Source organism: Lethenteron reissneri, chromosome 32, assembly GCF_015708825.2.
Source record: "Lethenteron reissneri isolate LAM-NWPU_2019-01 chromosome 32, ASM1570882v1, whole genome shotgun sequence".
Lineage (NCBI taxonomy): Eukaryota > Metazoa > Chordata > Hyperoartia > Petromyzontiformes > Petromyzontidae > Lethenteron > Lethenteron reissneri.
The window spans coordinates 14,248,809-14,268,462 of NC_083810.1; the positions used below are offsets into that span (position 1 = coordinate 14,248,809).

The 19,654-nt window shown below is 43.6% G+C and overlaps 1 protein-coding gene across 1 annotated transcript in view; it reads right to left on the reverse strand.

Moving 5' to 3' along the window:
* Nucleotides 1-7,870: 7,870 nt before the first annotated feature.
* Nucleotides 7,871-19,654, reverse strand: part of LOC133350087 (protocadherin Fat 1-like) — a 228,050-nt gene continuing 216,266 nt past the window's right edge. The window contains 2 exon segments of the mRNA XM_061564091.1: nucleotides 7,871-10,251; nucleotides 11,944-11,979. Coding sequence (XP_061420075.1) covers nucleotides 9,701-10,251; nucleotides 11,944-11,979 — 587 coding nt within the window. The 3' untranslated portion in view covers nucleotides 7,871-9,700.

Genomic DNA, 19,654 nt, shown 5'->3' on the forward strand with positions numbered 1-19,654 from the left:
GTATAGCTAAAACAATAAGCACCTAATGCCAAGCCGAATGGTTATATGTTTTGGAAGGTTTGCAAGCCCATATAATAATCCCCAGCGAAAATTGGTGTAATTCAGAGGACATTGAATCCTTAAAAAAACAGTCATTGAAAAAGACTTTGGATGTAGCATTAAATGTTACGAGTAGATTACACGAGACGAAGTTACTTTAGAAACGATCATTTTCCTCATGAAGAAGTGTTTCAAACAGGGTAAGTATGTATCCATTAAGGTACTGTAGCACAAAATATGAACAATTGTGGTGACAATGCTTGTCCAAACATACCTTCAGTTTCATCTCCAGCATTGCTTTAATGAGTGCATCTATGGTAGGCAAGAACAATAATCGCAAATACAAAGTTAACTATCATTGCCGTATGTATGTTGAACTTCTTTCGAACCGTACGTAGCCAACCGTGCTAATCGAAGGTGTGGGGGAAGGTCAATAAACAAAAGACGAAAGAGTTGTAAAGAAATTTGTTTTCAGTCTAGATATAAAAGTGTATCGCTCCAGTGGTTTCCTTATAATGCCATTGTTATGGTATTTGATGATTGAAAGGCTTTGGTCGATCTACTGCTGGATGACGGGCTCACAACAGGGGTTGTCCAGTGCAACACGTTCCCAGCTTTGAGTGTCGAACATGCACGCTTTGAGGATACATCCATTCAACCCGCGTCCTTCAATCTGAGGATGGGTCTGTTGTGTACTTGTCTTTGTCGATTTTGACCGTCATGTTTCTTTGTCTGTCTGTCTGTTTACAGCACTCCAAGAGTTGAAACGCCACATAAAGCCATCTGCGATTTGCCAGCAGAGCTTGATGGTTAGGTGCGATAAGAAGTGAGAGGGGCTTTTGAAGTTGCCTTCCGACAGCGTTCTCCAGAAGGGCCATGAATGGGCACCCTGCTGATTGGAAAGTGCCCTCGCTCGGTTAAAATTTAAAACGTGCAGCCCTCAGCAACAGAGTTGTTTGCTGTTTACATAAACAAAGTTTTCAGTTTTAAAGCTTTAAATCGAAACATAAACAAAGTTGCTTTCTTGTTGGCGCATACATGGGAATGGCTAAAACGAAATTATCAGTAAATGAACCTTATGGCGGGACCCCGGGGTCCCATAAGCCCCCGGCTTTCGCATAAACATGAGATTCTAATGAGATTCTAATGTAAACAACCACTTTGCTCTTATTCGTGATTTTTTTTTATTAATTTAAATGTTTTACCTACGTGACTTTACCGAAAAAACCTAAGAATATGAATCTTTGCAGTCATGAAAGCTTCAAATCTAGAATCACTTTGCTCTTCTTCACCAATGGGTTTGAAGGATGGTGGCAAGTGTTGTCTTGTTAAACTATTCCGCCTTTGAAACTGAAAACTACTTACCTGCAGCACCTCTATTTAAATACACTGTCGAAAAAATAATGTACACCCCTCTGTCAATCATCGTGTTTCTCAGTGTGGATTTGTGAACACACTTTGTAAACAGTACATAAAATAGTACGCGTTTTCAATGCGCTGTTCACATTGTAACAAGCGTTTATACCGATGTTACTCTACAGAGTAGTGGGTGGCCGCTCCTCTTATCCGCATTGAAACGAGCGGTACGTGGGGGCTGTGGCTTAACCGCAAAAAACCCCTATCTGCACAGATGCATACGGACAAGAGAAGTATTAGCAAGCAGGAAGAATTAATGGTGCAACGCATCTCATCTGTAAAATATCTGCAGGTAATAGGATTGTCATCGATTGATCCTGGCTGCAGACATTGGTAGGTCACAAATAATAATGAAGATTAGAGAGCAGTTTTACTGTATTATGCAAACCGTGATGACAAATGAATAACTTGAGTCGTGTAGGCAGCTTGAGCAGCTTTGGATAAGACTTGTGATCCTGCCCGTACCAAGCACGGAGTGCAGCATTCGCTTGTTCAGCTCATGTGCGCGTTCGTCCTCGCTGCTGCTGCGCTTGGACACGACAACAGAACGATTCAGGCGGGTCGCGGCGTTTGTGTGCGCGGTGGGACGCATTCGCCAAAATAAATTAGTTAATTGCGATTTTGACTTCTGTTTATTCGGTACCCCGGGGTCCCGCCATAAGGTTCAAATGACCCACGGCAGAATACAAGTTATGTAGGACTGGAGCTGTTACATAACTCAAGACTGTTACATATCCTTGTTTGGTGCCGTTGCTGACAGAAAAGGCTTCGCAACACAAGCAAGATTGAACCGCCGCTACGGGGAGGGTTTCCACGCAATTATTAGCACCTGAAGACGATTGCTTGTGTTGCGATCGAAACGTCGTGATCTATGATTTTTTTTCTACCTACGTGACTTTACCGAAAGAACCAAAGAGTATGGATTCCTGCAGTCACGAAAGCTTCAAATCAAGACTCCACGTTCTTCAATAAAAAAAAGCTAATTACTCTTCTTGGTTCTTTCGGTAAAGTCACGTAGAATGGAAATAATAAAATAATAAAAATAAAACATAATAAAATAAATTCTCACGACGTTTCGGCCACAACGCAAGCACCCGTCTTCAGGTGGAGAACAGGTCTCAGACTCTGTCTTCTCGACAGACTTTGTCTTCTCGACAGACCTGTTATAAATAATAACAGGTCTGTCGAGAAGAAAAAAAAAGCAAATTACATTAAGAGATACAACTTCAGACTCATTATTTTATGATCTCATTCTCTGAATGCCTCCATAACGTTTCCAGTATTTAGATTATTTATCAAATAATGCATATGTTAGAACCATTTTCTTGGATAATGAGAGAAAATAAAAAATGTAACTCCTCTTAGAGATTCATTTTTAATAATCATCAACCACACCAGCCTTGAAAGCAAACCTTGAAAAACAAACAGTTGTTTGAAGTTAACTTGCAATGCTTTATCACACGTTTCAAAGGGTTTGTACATTTCTCTGCGATAAATAAAAACCATGTTTTCAATCCACCACTGTATGTCTGTTGAACTTCTTGTGCACCGTACGTAGCAGAGCCTGCCAATCGCGAGGTGCGGGGAAATGACAACAAACTAAACACAAAAAGTAGTTCTAAAGAAAATCCTTTTTAAATACTAACTTCAACTGTGGATGAAGGTGTCCCAATGGCTTGTCGTCCATGGGGACTCTTTGACCATACTTCACCATGCTGGTCTGTGCCGGTTTGTGAAAGTAGAGGCCCCAGGACCAGTTCCGATCTGGCTCGTGCTGCATGTTAGCTGTGTCCAGGAATCGAATTCAGTGCGACAGGTTCTTAGCGCAGTGGACTGTCCATTATGGACAAAATATTAATTACTTTAGCTCAGTTCAGTTGTGCTAATATTGATTCAAATACAGAATCCAGTGCCCGCATACACAAATAAGACACATCCTAGACACACACGAACAACACAAAACATTAAAATTAACCAAACACCCTGAGACCATATGAATGCAATGTTTAATGCGATATGGAACTTTGCTTAGGCGTTGGAGCTGAGCTATCCATTTATTTTTAAATAATCAAATTAACAGTTTGTAAAGATGTCGGGTTGATTGATGATCCAGCGCTCACCGATTCAGTCACCCACAGTTGCCTCCCTATCACCCTTCTGCCACTACGATGGTGTGGGTTAACAATGCTTTGCTACGTGAATGTTGACTGCCAGGTCTACTTCGGCTGCGCTGCAAATAGAGGATTGACATAAACTTCCCGTGGGTTTCTTGCGACTCTGCTTTTCTCGTAAATTTTAAACTGAATATTTCCCAACTCTGACCTAAACCTTTCTTTCACAAATAACTCAACACCGCGTCCAACTTTATTAGTGTTACAAGTTTAACTGAAATGGCAGTGGACATTCCCTTTCAAAGCATATTACATTACAGCGAACCTGACTGCCGCCTCGAGTTGGTGATGGCCATATGGCGTCAGCATCGGAAGAAGAGGCTCAGGTGCTATCAATCATCTGCACAGAAATATGTTTTAATGGGTTTTATTCTACACATGATTAACCCTTTTTCTTTAATCAACTCAAGGTCACACTCTTCCATTTCCAGAGCCGACATATCGGTCACATTTTTTCAAATGTGTACCTTTGAATGTTGGTATAGCAGTGGCTTTTAAATATAATTTTTTTTGTAACCCAATAAAAGACAGACGAACTGAACTACTTGGCCATTTAGACGACACAGTACAGATATCCATAGATTCATGAAGGGATGCACTCTTTAAGAAACACACGCATATAATGGCATTTCGTAAATGGGAATGGCTTTTCCCGTTAATTGATTACGAAATGTATTAATGTGTTATGGACAGTCATTCCAACTCTACTCCTAAACTAAAAAATATACACTACCTTAATCACTTTTTACAATACAAAAACATAACAAATAATGTAAATATTTAAACGAGTCAATAATAATGTATTAATAATTAACCTTTTCATCGAACTCACCAAAATATCTGCATGTTGGAATGACTGAGAAGGTGACGTGGGGGCGTTCCTGTTGCACTCCAGATACACCGTGACGCTGTGCTTGTTTGCCGGGGTGAAATTCCGTTAATCGACGTGTCCATAATTTGTCTATTGTGTGAACGCGACAATTCGTGAACCGAACATTTGTGGATTGAGGGATAGCCGGATTGTAACTATTGGATGTACTTGTAAGGGCTCAAATATAAACAAAACATAATCAGACTGTGTCGCGTAACATGTTATCAGCCAAATGCTTCAGGACAGGTGTATGGATAAAATTTAGATTTTGTCTTTAGGAGATTAGGAGTGGGCTCACTTGACATAGTGGATACAACGAATGCTCTCTCAAAGCTGCGAAGGGAGCACTATGGGGGAAGTAATCAGATCTTAATACACAGCGCACTCTTAACATTTAATATAGATATACTTAATGAAACTACACAGTTAACAAATAGGAACACTTTTTGGGAAACCTTTAAAGGTTAGAAAAGTATCAGATGAGCCAGTATCTAAGCAGTAAAATGCATTCCTGCTGCTATTTATGCAGGTACAAAAAATATTTAAATCTCATGCAGAAGAGTGCTCTTTAAAAAGTGAAAATGTCAGAATTTACACAAATGTTTTGAAGGAATCATCATCCATTTACTCTCTACCACATCAAATTGTGATCGTTATTTGGAGATAATATTCAAATTATAATTATTTATAGTACATTTTATATATTTAGACTCGATAAGATGAGCATTTCATTTAGAAAAAGGATGACGTGGATTACAGAAGATCAATCAGGTTAAAAGTGAATTGGGCAGGACACGTCGCTCTAATGGGTGCTGGATGATTGGTCAAGAATAACAACGGAATGGCAACGAAAGAATGGAACTAATCGAGGATCACATCCACCGAAGAATGGAGTGATGAATCGGCTCATGTCCAGGTGCAGGATGGATTATCACATCACAGGATAGTCAGAGGAGACAGCAGCTCGGGGAGGCCTTATCCAGCACTGGATTTATTGTAGCTGACAACAAAGATTATTGTGTCAGTAGCAATAGCTCAGTGAAGCTGATAACAGACCAATATGCAGACCAAACACAGCTGCAATACCACCGACATGTTTAATTTTCTGCTTTTAAGCATCTTATCTCATGTCCAGGATTAAGGACAAAATGAGAGGCTACATTGGCAGTCATTTTCTGCACAAATGACCACTGAGGCATCTCCCATTTATAATCGTGAGTCAGTAGTGGAAATTCCAGATTTCATTCCACCGGGCAAGCAGATTTTCTTTCCTCGTGCGCCTTCTTTAGACAAATCTGCCACAAAAAGCCAACCAAATGACCCATACAAAAGGATATTCCTAGCAGCAGATAATATATGTACCTGGTGCTGCCACAGGGAACAGCATCCAACCACAAAGGCCACACCGGTCATAATCCGCACCCCTCAATTAATCATTGCTGGGATCAAGCATGAAACAGGCTGTGGGAACCATCCTTGGACGCTTCATAATTCATTTGTCGGCCAAGTCACGAGAGCACAATGCCAATGTGTGTTGTACACCCTCCTCCATCTGACACACAGCCAAATAAAGAACTTTCTCAAGTAAACAAACGGGACAATATTTATTGCTTTACCGCACCGGTATGTTGAAGAGCGACCCACAACATTTAACAATTAGGCACAAACGCTTTGCTGGAAGTTACAACCAGCATTATCAAGGGATCAATCGAATAAACTCCTGTCGTAAAAGTGCCATCCGATTCCAGGCCGTAAATAAGAGACGTCACATCATCCACATACCCCCCACGTGTGAGCAGGATGCAATGCCTGGAGGTTAATATATTCACTTAAATTAGAAGATATTATGTTATATTACAGGGCTGTTAGCACTAGGGGATTAAAATCAATGCACTTACCCATGAAGCCCATGCAGACACCCATCCAAACCATCAAAGATGCAGCCTCATGGCACCACCTCTCTCTCTCCTGGCCTCTTTGCAAAGGCTTCAGGTAAGGGCTGAGTGTTCCCCTTTTCTAAATCAGGGTGATTGTGGAAACCCCCAGAGGCCATTGCCACATCCACCGGGGAAACAGCCAACATCTCAGCGCCCGTGACCTTGATTGCGAGCCGCCATCTCGTGGCAGACAACCCTGATGACCTGTCAGCTCCACCGCCGTTGCTGCGTGACAGCAGGAAGGAGAGCGAGTGGGAGAAGACAAAATAAAGACAAAGAGACACCAGGGAAAAGGAAAGGCGCGAGCACCGGCGTCTGGATCAACCAACGTGGAGAGCAGAGCCCCCACCCACCACCCCTCTAATGTCGGTACAGGTGTGTGTGTGGGTGTGTGTGGGGGTGTGTGTGTGTGGGGTGTGTGTGTGTGTGGGGGTGCGTGGGTGTGTGTGTTTGGGGGGTGTGTGTGGGGGGATGTGTGTGTGGGGGGAGTGTGTGTGTGTGGGTGTGTGTGGGGGGGGGGGTGTGTTTGGGTGTGTGGGTGTGTGTGTTTGGGGGGTGTGTGTGTGGGGGGATGTGTGTGTGGGGGTGTGTTTGGGTGTGTTTGGGTGTGTGTGGGGGGTGTGTTTGGGGGGTGTGTGTGGGTGGGTGTGTGGGTGTGTGGGGGTGTGTGGGTGTGTGTGGGTGTGTGTGTTTGGGGGGCGTGTGTGTGGGGGGATGTGTGTGTGGGGGTGTGTGGGTGTGTGTGGGGGTTGTGTGTGGGTGGGTGTGTGTGTGTGGGTGTGTGTGGGGGGTGTGTTTGGGGGGGGGGGGTGTGGGGGGTGTGTGTGGGTGTGTGTGGGTGTGTGTGGGGTGTGTGTGGGTGGGTGTGTGTGGGGTGGGTGGGTCTCCTGAACACGGGCTCGTGGCAACCGGAGAACACCACCAACAGCGAAGCCTCTGCATGCGTGCTGCCAGGCCATACAAACATTTAGTTTGTGTTACTTAACTCAGGACAATTAAGCAGCAAGTGCAACTCTGTGTCAAGTATATGACGTTTTGCATAATACGTTCTTCATAATGAGACTATTTAATAGAATGATCTGCAGAAACATTAATAGGACCCGTGGAGAATTGGATTTGAAATACCAACATAACCACATCAAGGGGTACAGTTAAACGCGTAATATGCAACCCTATTATATATCCATATCTACTATTATTTGTCTATTAAATTGTTTGGAAGATAAGCCCGAAATAAACTCGATTTCGACAAATTCACACTTCTGTGAGGCAATGCCACACGTGGGCATCATAGTTGTGCTAAACTTATTTAAAAACCAATGCCACTCTCAAAAGTAATACCGCTGCGGGTGATCCTTACGGTGGTACGAACAGACATTACCTCTCACAAGATTCATTAGGCCCTATTAATATATTGAGTACTGTATGCAATTGAATGAATTGTGTGCACAGGTTATTTCACAATGTATAGTTTTATTCTAATATAACTTTGAACAGGACAAAGCAAATGGCAGTTTCCCAAGTCCCAATACACCACAAAGCAGACGCGTTATTTCAGTTATACTGGCAAATGGCAACACATCAATCTGCTGCAAGGAAGAACTAAACCACACCTTGTAACCAGCCTCCAAAACAGACAGGGTTAGAATACTCACTTGATAAATGGCTAATACCTACCCAGAGTTGACCCTGCAGATGTAAGCAGTTAAACAAGGCCATGATTATCTGCAGGTATGTAAATATTTACTCTCTATTCTCACTTTTAAATTAAATAGTAACAGTGCACACAGCAATTTAAATCATACCATTGAGGCAGCCTCAAACGCAATCATACTTTGCCTCACTTATGCCAACTCGAGGATTGTGCTCTGTTGTAAATATCTGATTACATTTGGCCGTCAAAACATTGTATTTTAACACCCTTCGGTTTAAACGGTCCCGATAAGGCTCTGTGCCCGCTTCGTCTCAGATGTACTAATCACACAACACTTGCGAACTGACGAATGGCACATACAACTTTAGCAAAGATTGTGTTCCCATCATCAAGCAATTCCTCAACCCCGACCTGCCATCAGCCTAGATTACAGGCCATGTACCATTGCTCACAGCGGCAGCAGTGGGAGCAGCAGCAGTGGTTATTTTGTACTTGTATTAGACAGTGCAGACTTTGCCTGTGATATAAACAAAAAAAAGGCCTACTTTGGTGAGCACCAAAGCTACTTCAAGTATTTGTTTTTTTCCTCACTTATTTATATCTGCAACATTTAAATCAACACGTTACAAAAACAACCACACTGTTCCGTTAGTGCAGTGAATGCTATTGCTTTTCATAGCACTGCATTTTCCCATTTTTATAAAAAAACAAATCATTTCTTTATAAACCTGTTACCAAAAATTGCTTACAAATACAACATTTTTAAATCCACTTGAAAACAGGTTTTTACACAGAAACTCAAAAAGCACGCGTGAGAAACCTACGACATTTATTCCGTAAAAATACATGTGGAAAAAATGGTGTGAAATTTGAAATGTGACAGCGAATGATAAACACACACACACCCGACTGCTTTGAGCTAATTAAAGGCAGTATTGTCCAACAGTTACACATATATATGACCTTCAATGGATGTGAAATGGAAATTAAAAAAATGTCAAAAGCTGCGCTTTTTTTCTTACACCGATTCATAAAATGGTAAAAAAAAGTCCTCTTCATATCTTCACGTAATTAGTCTTTTCATAGCCGTGTGCTTTTATGTTACTTTTATAATTGGTCTTGTTAAGAATATGTCAAAGCAAAGTCAGTTGTGGCAGAAATACATGTTGGGGCTTAGGCAGGCATCTTCAGAGTAAAATGTGGTCAAGGTGCTTTCGACTAACACATAGGCACAGTGTTTGGTTATTATAATTGTGCTTGGGTGCCAGGCATTTCCACAGTTTTTGTGATTCTGTCCCCTGTATCGTGCTCTGTGCTTAAACTTTGTTTAAATCTCCCAATGCCTAGAGCAACGCTGTGACGAAATTACGGCGCTATTCACTATAAACATCCACACAACGGCGCTTGGTGGAACACGGCAACGTGTCCGAGCTGCTGGTGATAAAGTTTAGAGCACGCCGATTTCCTCTTCTTTTCATTTCTACGCATATGCGTTGGGCTTTCACGCCGCGTCGGTTCACCGTACGCTTCTTCCTCAACTCAAAACGGAAAATCGCAGCGTTGGGGCCGGGGTGGCGGCATCAGCCAGCCGGGCAAACGTCCTGCCGGGCGGCTAGACCTGGGTGTGGTGCCTCGTGACGACGCCGGGCATCTTCACGTCCAGCGCGTCGTCCGGGCCCTCCCCGTCGACGTCGTCCCCGTCCAGCTCTGCGTCGGGCGCCAGCTCGCGGCCCGCCGACGCGTCGAGCCTGCGGCGGGCGCGCGAGGGCGGCGGCGAGCCCCCCGTCTCCAGGTCGTACTCGCCGTCGTAGCGCGTGAACATCGCCCCGTAGTCTCCCGCGGAGCGGCGCGACGGCATCTCGTGCTGCGGCAGGTACTGGCTCGGGTGGAAGTTGCGGCGGTGCCGGGCGGCCGCGGGGCCGCCGGGCGGCGCGTCGATGCTGCCCGTGGACGGCACGGCGCAGAGCGGTAGCAGCGGGTCGAAGCGCTCGTCGTAGGCGTCTTCGGGGAGCGGCAGCTCGCTGTCGATGTCGTACCCGCCCAGGTAGTAGTCGCCCTCGATCTCGGCGGGGTCGGCGTACTCCGGGCAAGGCGCCTCCCCCGACTCGTCGATGTCCGGCAGCTGGTTGTGCGGCATCCAGTCGGAAGTGTCCCACGTCAGGCCTGCGGGGAAACCATCGATTCGTTGCTGCCGTTAGGGAGACGTTGATGGGCGAGCGTTCAGAGCGGGCACGTGTTTTATTCTGATAGAATGGGTGCATCACAGGATTTCTAACCATCCTCACAGCCGTGTAAAATATCCGATTGTACAATTCTTACAATTACATTAAATACTAATACAACTGTGAACTGAAAAATATATTGTCATTTGAAGAGATTAACCGCTGAACTGTTAAAACAAACCACGGGTATTAATAATCCTGGGAGGATTCTAATAATGTTTCAATAAATAATGAAAAGGTAATTATTATGCTTGGTGTTAAACTATAAACTCCGTAAAAAAAAAAAATTGTAGTGTCAGCCAAATGTATTGGTTGATATATATCTATTTTATTGGGATGTAAGATGATAATAAAGCAATGTTTTCTTGTATATTTAATCTAATTTAAAGCCTCAATTTCAAGGCTACTTATCATTATTGTTGCACGAATTGAACATATTTATATGCAAGTTATTTGACCAGTGAAAACAATGATCCTCATCGTTCATTTATGTTGAAGGGAGTCTGAAGTAAAATGTGTATATATAATGTGTAATATATAATGTATATTATCTAGATCGAACTTGTACTGAAGAAATATATCAGTGTCAATATTTGGGCAAGTCTTCCAAATGGCATGGTAAGAACAGTGAAAGGTTCAGAACAATAAACATTTAATAACGTTTGACATTTATATGACTTTGGCACTAACGCTATGCCAATGCCATACAAATCTCTTTAAACACAACCAGAAAGGCTGCAATACTGACTTGTATCTTTTTTTAACGGCAGCAGAACCAGCACTGGACAAAATGCACACATATTGGTTTACCATGCAACCACTTTCCCTGCAGGGCTTTTACAACAGCCAAGCCAACACTGGCCACAAAAAAACATGCAACGTTCCTTTTACCATCGCAAAAGTAAGCAAGCAACCCATCCAAGCACAATAGCAGCATCAGCAACACAACATTTAAGCGCGATATATTTTTTAAAAAGTGGATTCCTACACCATTTTGTGCATATTCTTCATGTATTGTAAAAGTTGCTGAGTTAATGATTCTCAAGTGTCAGCGATGTATTTTCACATGTTTAATATTTTTAACAGGAGAGAAATCCAGTGGGGGGGGGGGGGGGGGGGGGGAATAAAAACTCGGCTCGCTTTTCAAAATTCCTCCGATTTGCGAAAAAACCAAATGCCACAATTGGTCACGTGACAACCTGACGCGATTGGCTCTGTCAGGTGGTGGAAGGTTACGGTCAAAACTCGATATTATACACTGCGCAACCTAACCCAACAGAATATATTTACGAATAGCAACATTGGTTGTGAAAACATGTTAAGACAGTGACTGAAATGAATAAATGAGCAAATGAATACAAGAACCAAGAAGCAAATAAACATTGTGTTTTACTTGAAAGTAGCCACATGCCTTAGAATTCAGTACCTTAATTTTGTATTTAAATTAGTGGTCAGAATGCACTGCCATGCTCACAAACCGCAGAACAGTCCATGCAGACAGACAGAAGAGGAGCGAGAGAATGTGCAAACACGCGTGGAGGAGACGGGCACATTGTTCAACGAAGCCAAACGTGCAAGCACGGCACGCCCACATGCCCACATGCCCGCCACCGCTCTCATGCACACACGTCACCTCGGTGTACACTCCTTGCCGGTTCCACTATGGATGCTGAAATGGGAAGGAAACAAATAACACATTGTCGTAAACAGGAGGGAACATTTTCAGCAAAAGGCAGCAAACTACTGCTACTGTCATGATACAAACAGCAGCGTTGGGTGACGCCGCTCCCTGTGTCACCATGACAACGGGTGTCATCCCATGGTACCCCGCCACGTGGCACAGCGGCACTGAGCGGCTCGCAATCGGAAGTATTGCGAATTCAAATGCTGGTTGTGGATTGACTCGGCCCATCGTTTCTCCAGGGTTAATAAAATAGGTACCACTTTGTGGTGAAAACTACATTTTCACCACTGGCTCACCACTGGCTCAGGCCTGCAAACAGGGTGCTCGTTTGGAAAAGGAAATCGCCGTGAGTTTTCACTTAAATCATCCCACCATCGGCCCATTTCATGTCAAGCTTTATGGCTTATAGGTCTGGAACTACAGTGTACAACAATGTCAATTATATTAATTATTTGCGCCGTGGTGGCGAGATGTTAACTACCTCGCCTGGTATACAGGAGGTCGTGGGTACGGCCCTGACGATGCCTGTCTATTTCGAAATTGCATCTTCTCCTCGTGGTCAAATCGATTTTTCTCTGGGTCCTCTGGTTTTTCCCTCCACATTTAGAAACATGTGTTTAGAGTATTTCATTGATGTACATTTCCACGTGATAAGCCATTTCATTGGGCTGTCATTTGTGGCCAGGTCGTTTCTGCCTTCACCAACACGCACTGACGAGCGAGGTGAAGCGTGCTCAAGTCGTCTCTCAGCGCCAGCGAGCAGTGGGGAGAGGCCCTCATGAGCAGTGCATTAACTAAACGGGCTGCACCGTATTTATTTCACTCTGTCGACTTGGAGTTATCTCCCCGTCCCCCGCGTTTGAATGGAATCTTTAAAGTCACCAAAATGGCCATTGCCAAACTGTTCTCGCGCATAAAATGTGTCTGGGGCACACTTATAATGTAAAAATGTGTATTTGAATGAAGTGCATTAAGGTCTAATCAATCTTGATTGCTTTTCAAGTGATAAAACATTCCAATAATTCTGAAAATAAACCCGAAGGGAAAAGTAAATATTGAAAGTTTTTCTTTTGTGGAACAAATATTTACACAAAATGCAACCGGTATAAAATGTAATTTTGTGCTCGGTCATAACATTTTAAAAACATAAATAAACATAGGATCACACTCATAAATGTAGGCAATATTAATATTTTGTAAGTATGTTTGTTATTATAGTTATATACCTTATTAACAATGGTCTAGAACATTGCGTACATTTTCAGTGTATCCCCAGGGAGAGAGGCACCAATGCGGCCTTGTGGTTCGCTCTAACGCCACTTGCTACCACACGGAACACATCGATGGCCTATAGCAGTGCACACGAACGTGAGCTTCACCGCTCCTCACACGGTACACGTACAGGCAAGGGTGGTCCAGGCCACCAGTGTTGAAAGAAATATGTTATATATAAACTTTCGTTATATACAATATAATAACATCTTGCCACGGTAGTGAGATGTGAGATGTTAACTACCTCGCCTGGTATACAGGCCGTGGGTTCGATCCCGACCCTGACGCCTGCTGTATATTTGGAGTTTGCATGTCTCTCTCCCCGTGGCCGCGAGAGTTTTTCTCTGGGTCCCCTGGTTTTTCCCTCCACATTTAAAATCAACATGCGTTAGTATTTGGCTGCTATAAATTTCCCCATTTGTGGCCAGGTCGCTTCTGAAAAAGAGCTTACATAGCTCAGTTGGGCCTTATCTGGTAAAATAAAAAGAGGAGTGATCGTAAATAGTAATAATGAAGTCATGCTAGAGCTTCTGGACTCAGGCACTTAACCTTCAACAATGGAACTTCCACCCTTCATGATGATGATGCTTGGAAAATCGAGTTCACAAGGAGTGCCGAACAAACACCTCACGGAAGAGTCCCGACGTAGAAGATCCCCAGCTTTGATCTTCTGAAAAGCCTCTGGGCCACAAACCCTCAACCGCATTTGAACACAAACCATGCGCGAGGTCCGGATTCGCGAGTTACTAAATGCGTACCGATTCCCTCTCCGTGACCCAAGAGAGTGTGTGTACATAGCACCAGGCCACTGGGGAGGTGCACGCAGAATGTTGTTACGCTTGAAACCGTCTGCGAAGATTCTGCGCGTCCCCTCGGCTGCCCGCTTAGCCCTCCATCCCACAGTAATCGGGCCCCGAACTCGCTGTTGTGCAAGTTTACTTGATGCGTGCTTACAGTCGACTCATTGAAACACGTCGCTTTAATCGAGTTGACTGTGAAGTCCATTAAAAAGAACGCGAATGCAATCTGTGAGTGTGTTCCCAAAGTGCATTTGCATGCATGTAGGATTAGAGTGAGCATTCAGTACATCTTTGAGAGATGCATTAAATGCATGCACATAATGAAAAACGTATTTTAATCTAAATATTATTCACTTCACAGTGAAGTGACTGCACCGCCCATTTGCACAGTTAGCTACATACGGTGCGAAAGAAGTTCAACAAACATTGTACGATTAATACACAAAGCTGCGTTAATCTTAAGACTAACGCTACCAACAAGTTGGTGACAAATGTCCTTAGTATTCCATTACATTTGTATGCTTGTGTAGTGACAGAACGGTCACTACTGTGTTGGCCCGTACGAGGGCTGGGGGCCCCAAGGGGGTGCCTGGGGGGTCACGTACTGGAGGGATCCGGACCTTCCCAGAGGTGGGGGAAGTGAGGCGTGGCCTGGGAAGTGAGGCGTGGCCTGGGAAGGGAGGCGTGGCCTGGGCGGAGCCGGCCACGCCAGAGAGACGAGATATAAGCGTGGTGTGAAGGCAGAGCAGGGCTGTTCCTGAGAAGAATGAAGACACCTCGTGAAGATGCCAGAAGAGAAGACTTAGAGTGAGCGGACTGCCAGCAGCCACCTGGCTGGGTCACGCTGGAGCGGCTAAAATACAATTGTGTGTTAGCTAGTGTAGGTCGGTGGTCACCACCCTATGTGTAGAGAAAGAGTAACTGTTGAGTAAACGTTGTGTTAATTAATAAATGAGTGTTGCCTCCCAAGAAGTGTGTGCGCCTAAATTGAACCCATTACACTTGTATACAGTATGCAGAAGCAATTATCTACAATGCTTCACGGTATATCTAAACTTGCAATTACAGTACTTAATTTACATGCAACGTATCAATCAGCTGCTGGATGAAGGCCTCCCCATGCCTTTAGGTGATGGGGTTTGTTTGACCAGAATGCACCGCGCTGGACCGGTGCTGCTTAATGAAAGGGGATGGGGCCCAGGGCTGGATCAAATAACGCAAGGCACCGACGTTAGCCGTGGCTGGGAATCGAACTCTGGATCCAGATTCAAAGTGCAGTGCGCAAACCACCGTGCCACCATCTCTACCCTCCCACAATGGACCCTGTCCCTGTATTTCCTGAGATACAGTTGATACGCACGAAGTTTAGCGTGTCTCTAGATGTGCAATATAAAAAAAAGTGTGCGACCACTGTGAACTACTGAGATTGCGATTGCCCGACAAAGGGTCGTGAGGGTCTCTCCAGCCCAGGCGGTCCCTGGCGGTGGTCCGTCCGTGCCTCCGCAACAGAGGGCCTTGGTGGGCAACAGAGAGCCTTGGGGGGCCAGCGGCACAGTCGGCTGTGCCGAGGCCAGCCACCTGGCCACGTCCTGCAATGGTACACTGCTATTCGGCACTGTCAACGCGAAATGTTCCAATTATATAAAGAAATCTTTTGGGAAATTATGCATTATTAGAACTATCTCTTGAGAATGGGGAAACCTTTAGCAATTGAGAAAGGTTCATATTTGTATTGAATTAGGTTACAAAAAATACTGACAAAAGTCACAAAGGCAAGCGTTTTCAGATACCGCCCTTTTGGCAATTTTAGCCACAGCTTTTCCCGGGGGAAACCAGATTATAAACAAGGACGGGCGAGGGATAAACGCACTTACAAACTCATCACGAGCACTTTCAATACAGGCTGAATAATTTCCTTTTGAGCTTAAATAGGTGAATAAAATTATCCATGACTGCACACAAAATTGGTTTTCATTGGTTGAATATGAACAAAAGATAAATATAATTCATAAGAAATACGGAGATTGGAATTTGAAAAGCAAAAAGCCTAATTTGATAAAATGTTATGCTACAAAAGTAGACATTGTTATGACAAAAAAAGCTTCAATTACCGTAATTGACAAATTCAGTAAGCTACACCGCGCTTGTGGAGAATAAATCACTAAAGATGCTCACAATGATGTACGGACAAAAAGGAAAAGCCTTATTATTATTCAGCAAAGGTACAACATGATTGCGGATAACCAACATAATAGGAATCCAAGATTTGAGTGAGAGCTTTACTTGATGGGCCTTCAAAGCTAGGACCGTGCTCAGACACGAAGTGCATTCATTGATGGACCCCCCAAAATGTCATCAACTTCCAACCTTTAAAGACACGGGGAGAATGTATCCTCTCATAAGCTTCAGAACAACTGGAAACACAAATTTAAAAATACTTGGAGTAACATCAGCCCAGCAGAGGGCCCCTAACTTGTGGTGATACTTCAGTGCAGCACAGATTTGGATTAATGCTCTAATTGTATTAAAAATAATCACTGTGTGGAAATAAAAGTGGTAATACCATCACCACTTATATAACGAGAATTACTAATGAAAATACGTGTTCCCCTTTTTTCTGGGAACAAAACAGGTGTTGAGATGTTAAAACACCAACATGAAACCTTTTACAAGGAATCATGTCTGCATTAACCACAATACTTGTGGTCAGAATGCAAACAAACACATCCTCTGATAATAAATGCATTGTCTTTGAAACGTATTGGTCCACACCAGAGACAGCTTTCTTTTGAGCCTCGTCTCAAAACGGTGTTAGACCAGAGGACGCCAAAAGGCGTACTGAGAATGACTAATATTTGATTGCAGAGTGATTTTGAAAACTGGAAATAAGTGTAAAATGTTAACATCTTCAAATTCTAACATGGCATTATGTTTTCATACCAGCAATTAGTAGGATTAAAACTAGTGAGCTCTCAATGACGATATATTGCTTCAGGACATCCAATGAGGCATCGTCACAATTCAGGGGCAAACTTGAATTCGTAAATATACACACGATGTGATTCCGCTTCTGGTGCACGTAGCTCGCAAGCTGGCTGCGAGGTTTGCCAGCGCGAATCACTCGCAACGCAAACGAATCAGAAATAACAATAGCCACCATTTAACACATCGCCAGAGTAAAGTTTGACGATGACGGTGTCGCGTCCTGGTGCACACAGCAGCTGCGAGCCGACCTGGCTACCTTGCATGCTGTGCCCCACTGTGCATGAACATGTCCCTGGCCCCGATGACCCCGAGTACGAACGCTACACACACACGTCTGTGTCCCCTCTCTGCCGACTTGTGTGCTAAGATCGCCATGAAACAGCAGCATCGTAAACTGCTATGTAGAGGTACAACTGTGCCCCGTCAGACTAATAATGAGCACGCAGGATCCCCGACTCAAACATTGGCACGAGTTTGACATTTCAAATACCGCACGCGCTCCACATGTTTCTTTGCACAATGAATGGTTGTATCGGGTTTGAGTACAGTATCCTGGAGGTCAGGATTGGCAAGACAGGTTTCAGAACATTTAAACAGCTTCTATGTGGTAAGAAATACACGGTACCCACTTCTTGAAATTCGATTCGATTGTGTTTTAAACGTAACTGGAAAGGGCAGCTTTGAGGAGTTAATCACGACAGAGAACGTGAGGCCGAGGTCACGTTTCTGATTAGCTGCAAGCCATAGTTTAGCAAAGTTCACTGCGTATTACAACGCACAATTCACGGATTCGTCAACCAGACATTGCACATACTGAAATTTGCTTCCAAATGTACAGTCCTGGAAGGAGTAATAATCATAATACAAAGATAAACTTGCAGCCCTTAGCCAACTCACTACTCGAGGATGGCATCCCCGTGTTTTGTCAGTCGTGGGGGTTGTTTGACTAGATGTTAGTTACCGCGCTGGTCAGCGTGGGTCGCTCTTCAAAGAGGTGGGCCAGGCCCTGTTCAGATTGCACTCGCCACTGATGTTAGCTGCGGCCGGAAATCAAACAGGTCGCCGGCTTCATAGCGTAGGGCACCAACCACTGCACCACGACTCCTCCTCCACAGTTTCAATTTAATTTCAGTTTTATTTATTTGGTATAGCCCTGTGAGCCATTCGGCTCTTGAATCGGGTGCACACATTGGGTATATACCGTGTTCCACTTTAAATAGTCACTGCTTTAAGGTGATGCCAGAAGTGGCACGATGAGAACAATTATACGTGATTTAAAATGTATATATTTTAAATGCCATAGCAATTGGGATAAGGGAAATATAGCATATGTGTATTTTTTTAAAATGTGAACGCAATTTGCTCATTCACATTGCTTGAGAAATCTGTGAGAATCCCATAACAACAAATGCAGTGTTTGACAGTAAAACAATCGAAGCCAATTTCATATTTTCTATTCTGTTGACTTAAGGTTCATTATGCAATGTCTTGGATGACGTAGGAGTGTTCGTGAGCTAAGCTTTGCCACCGTATTGACGGCACGGTGTGTGGGGTCCACTTGACTTGTGGGCGCATACAACGAAAATGTTTTGCCAAAGGCGATTCCATGAATTAGTGCTCATTTGCAAAAACAAATTAGCATGGGGTGTTGCAAGATTCCAGGGGGTTGAAATAGACGTGACCTCATCTGTCTTGTGATTTTAATTGCAGCTGTTGAGCGTTTTATGCAAATTGCGGTTAAGCATGGCAAATGGGAATAACACAAATGAGCACTTTGCATAATATTCTGATTACATTTAATCACCTAGACATTCAAAAGTTCAGCTTCAAAAAACGGATTTTAAGAATGATTTAAATCGCACATATGAATGGGAAAGGGTAACATTCATTTGATGGGCAGCAGTGGACATATTCGCTGTTTTTAAGAAACAGTTTTTTTTGCCTAAAAGGTAGCTGCAGGTTCAGTTCCTACCCAGAATAGTTACACGTTATTTTTAGGCTTTCTACTTTTAGGAGACTTGTGAGTATGCACCTCTGGTTTATTTCCCCAGGGTGGCATACGCTTTCTATCTATATCCATTACTATTTCAAAACTGACCACTCGCCAAATCACGCAACCAACCAAGAGGAAGAATAAAGGGCAGCGCTGCTCGACTGAGGAACGTGTCTAGACTTCGATGTAAATGCATTTCGGCTGAAACCAACATACGTGCAATTACCATCCCTGCAATAATCAAGTGGCATTATTTCAGGCCCATCAATTGCAGCATCGCAACATGGGTTGAACCACCAAAAGATAGATTAAAAGTTAACATCTTTAAAATGTGTCTGGTAAATTGCAAAATGTAATTGATATTAAAAGAGAATACAAAGGAATGTCGTGTTCTTCTATTGAGTACATGGGATTGAGAAATACTGTTGAAACGAACAGTTAATAAATTAATCACGTCAAATACATCTTGTGGTTTATGCACTGCCACTAATGTGTGTTCCGTAAACAACACCAGTTAAGAGTTTTGGATTCACGGTGCATGGCATCCCTTGAAGCCACACCCAACACACAAACAGCTCTTCTGACATTGGTCCTTGTCGACCTTAGGACA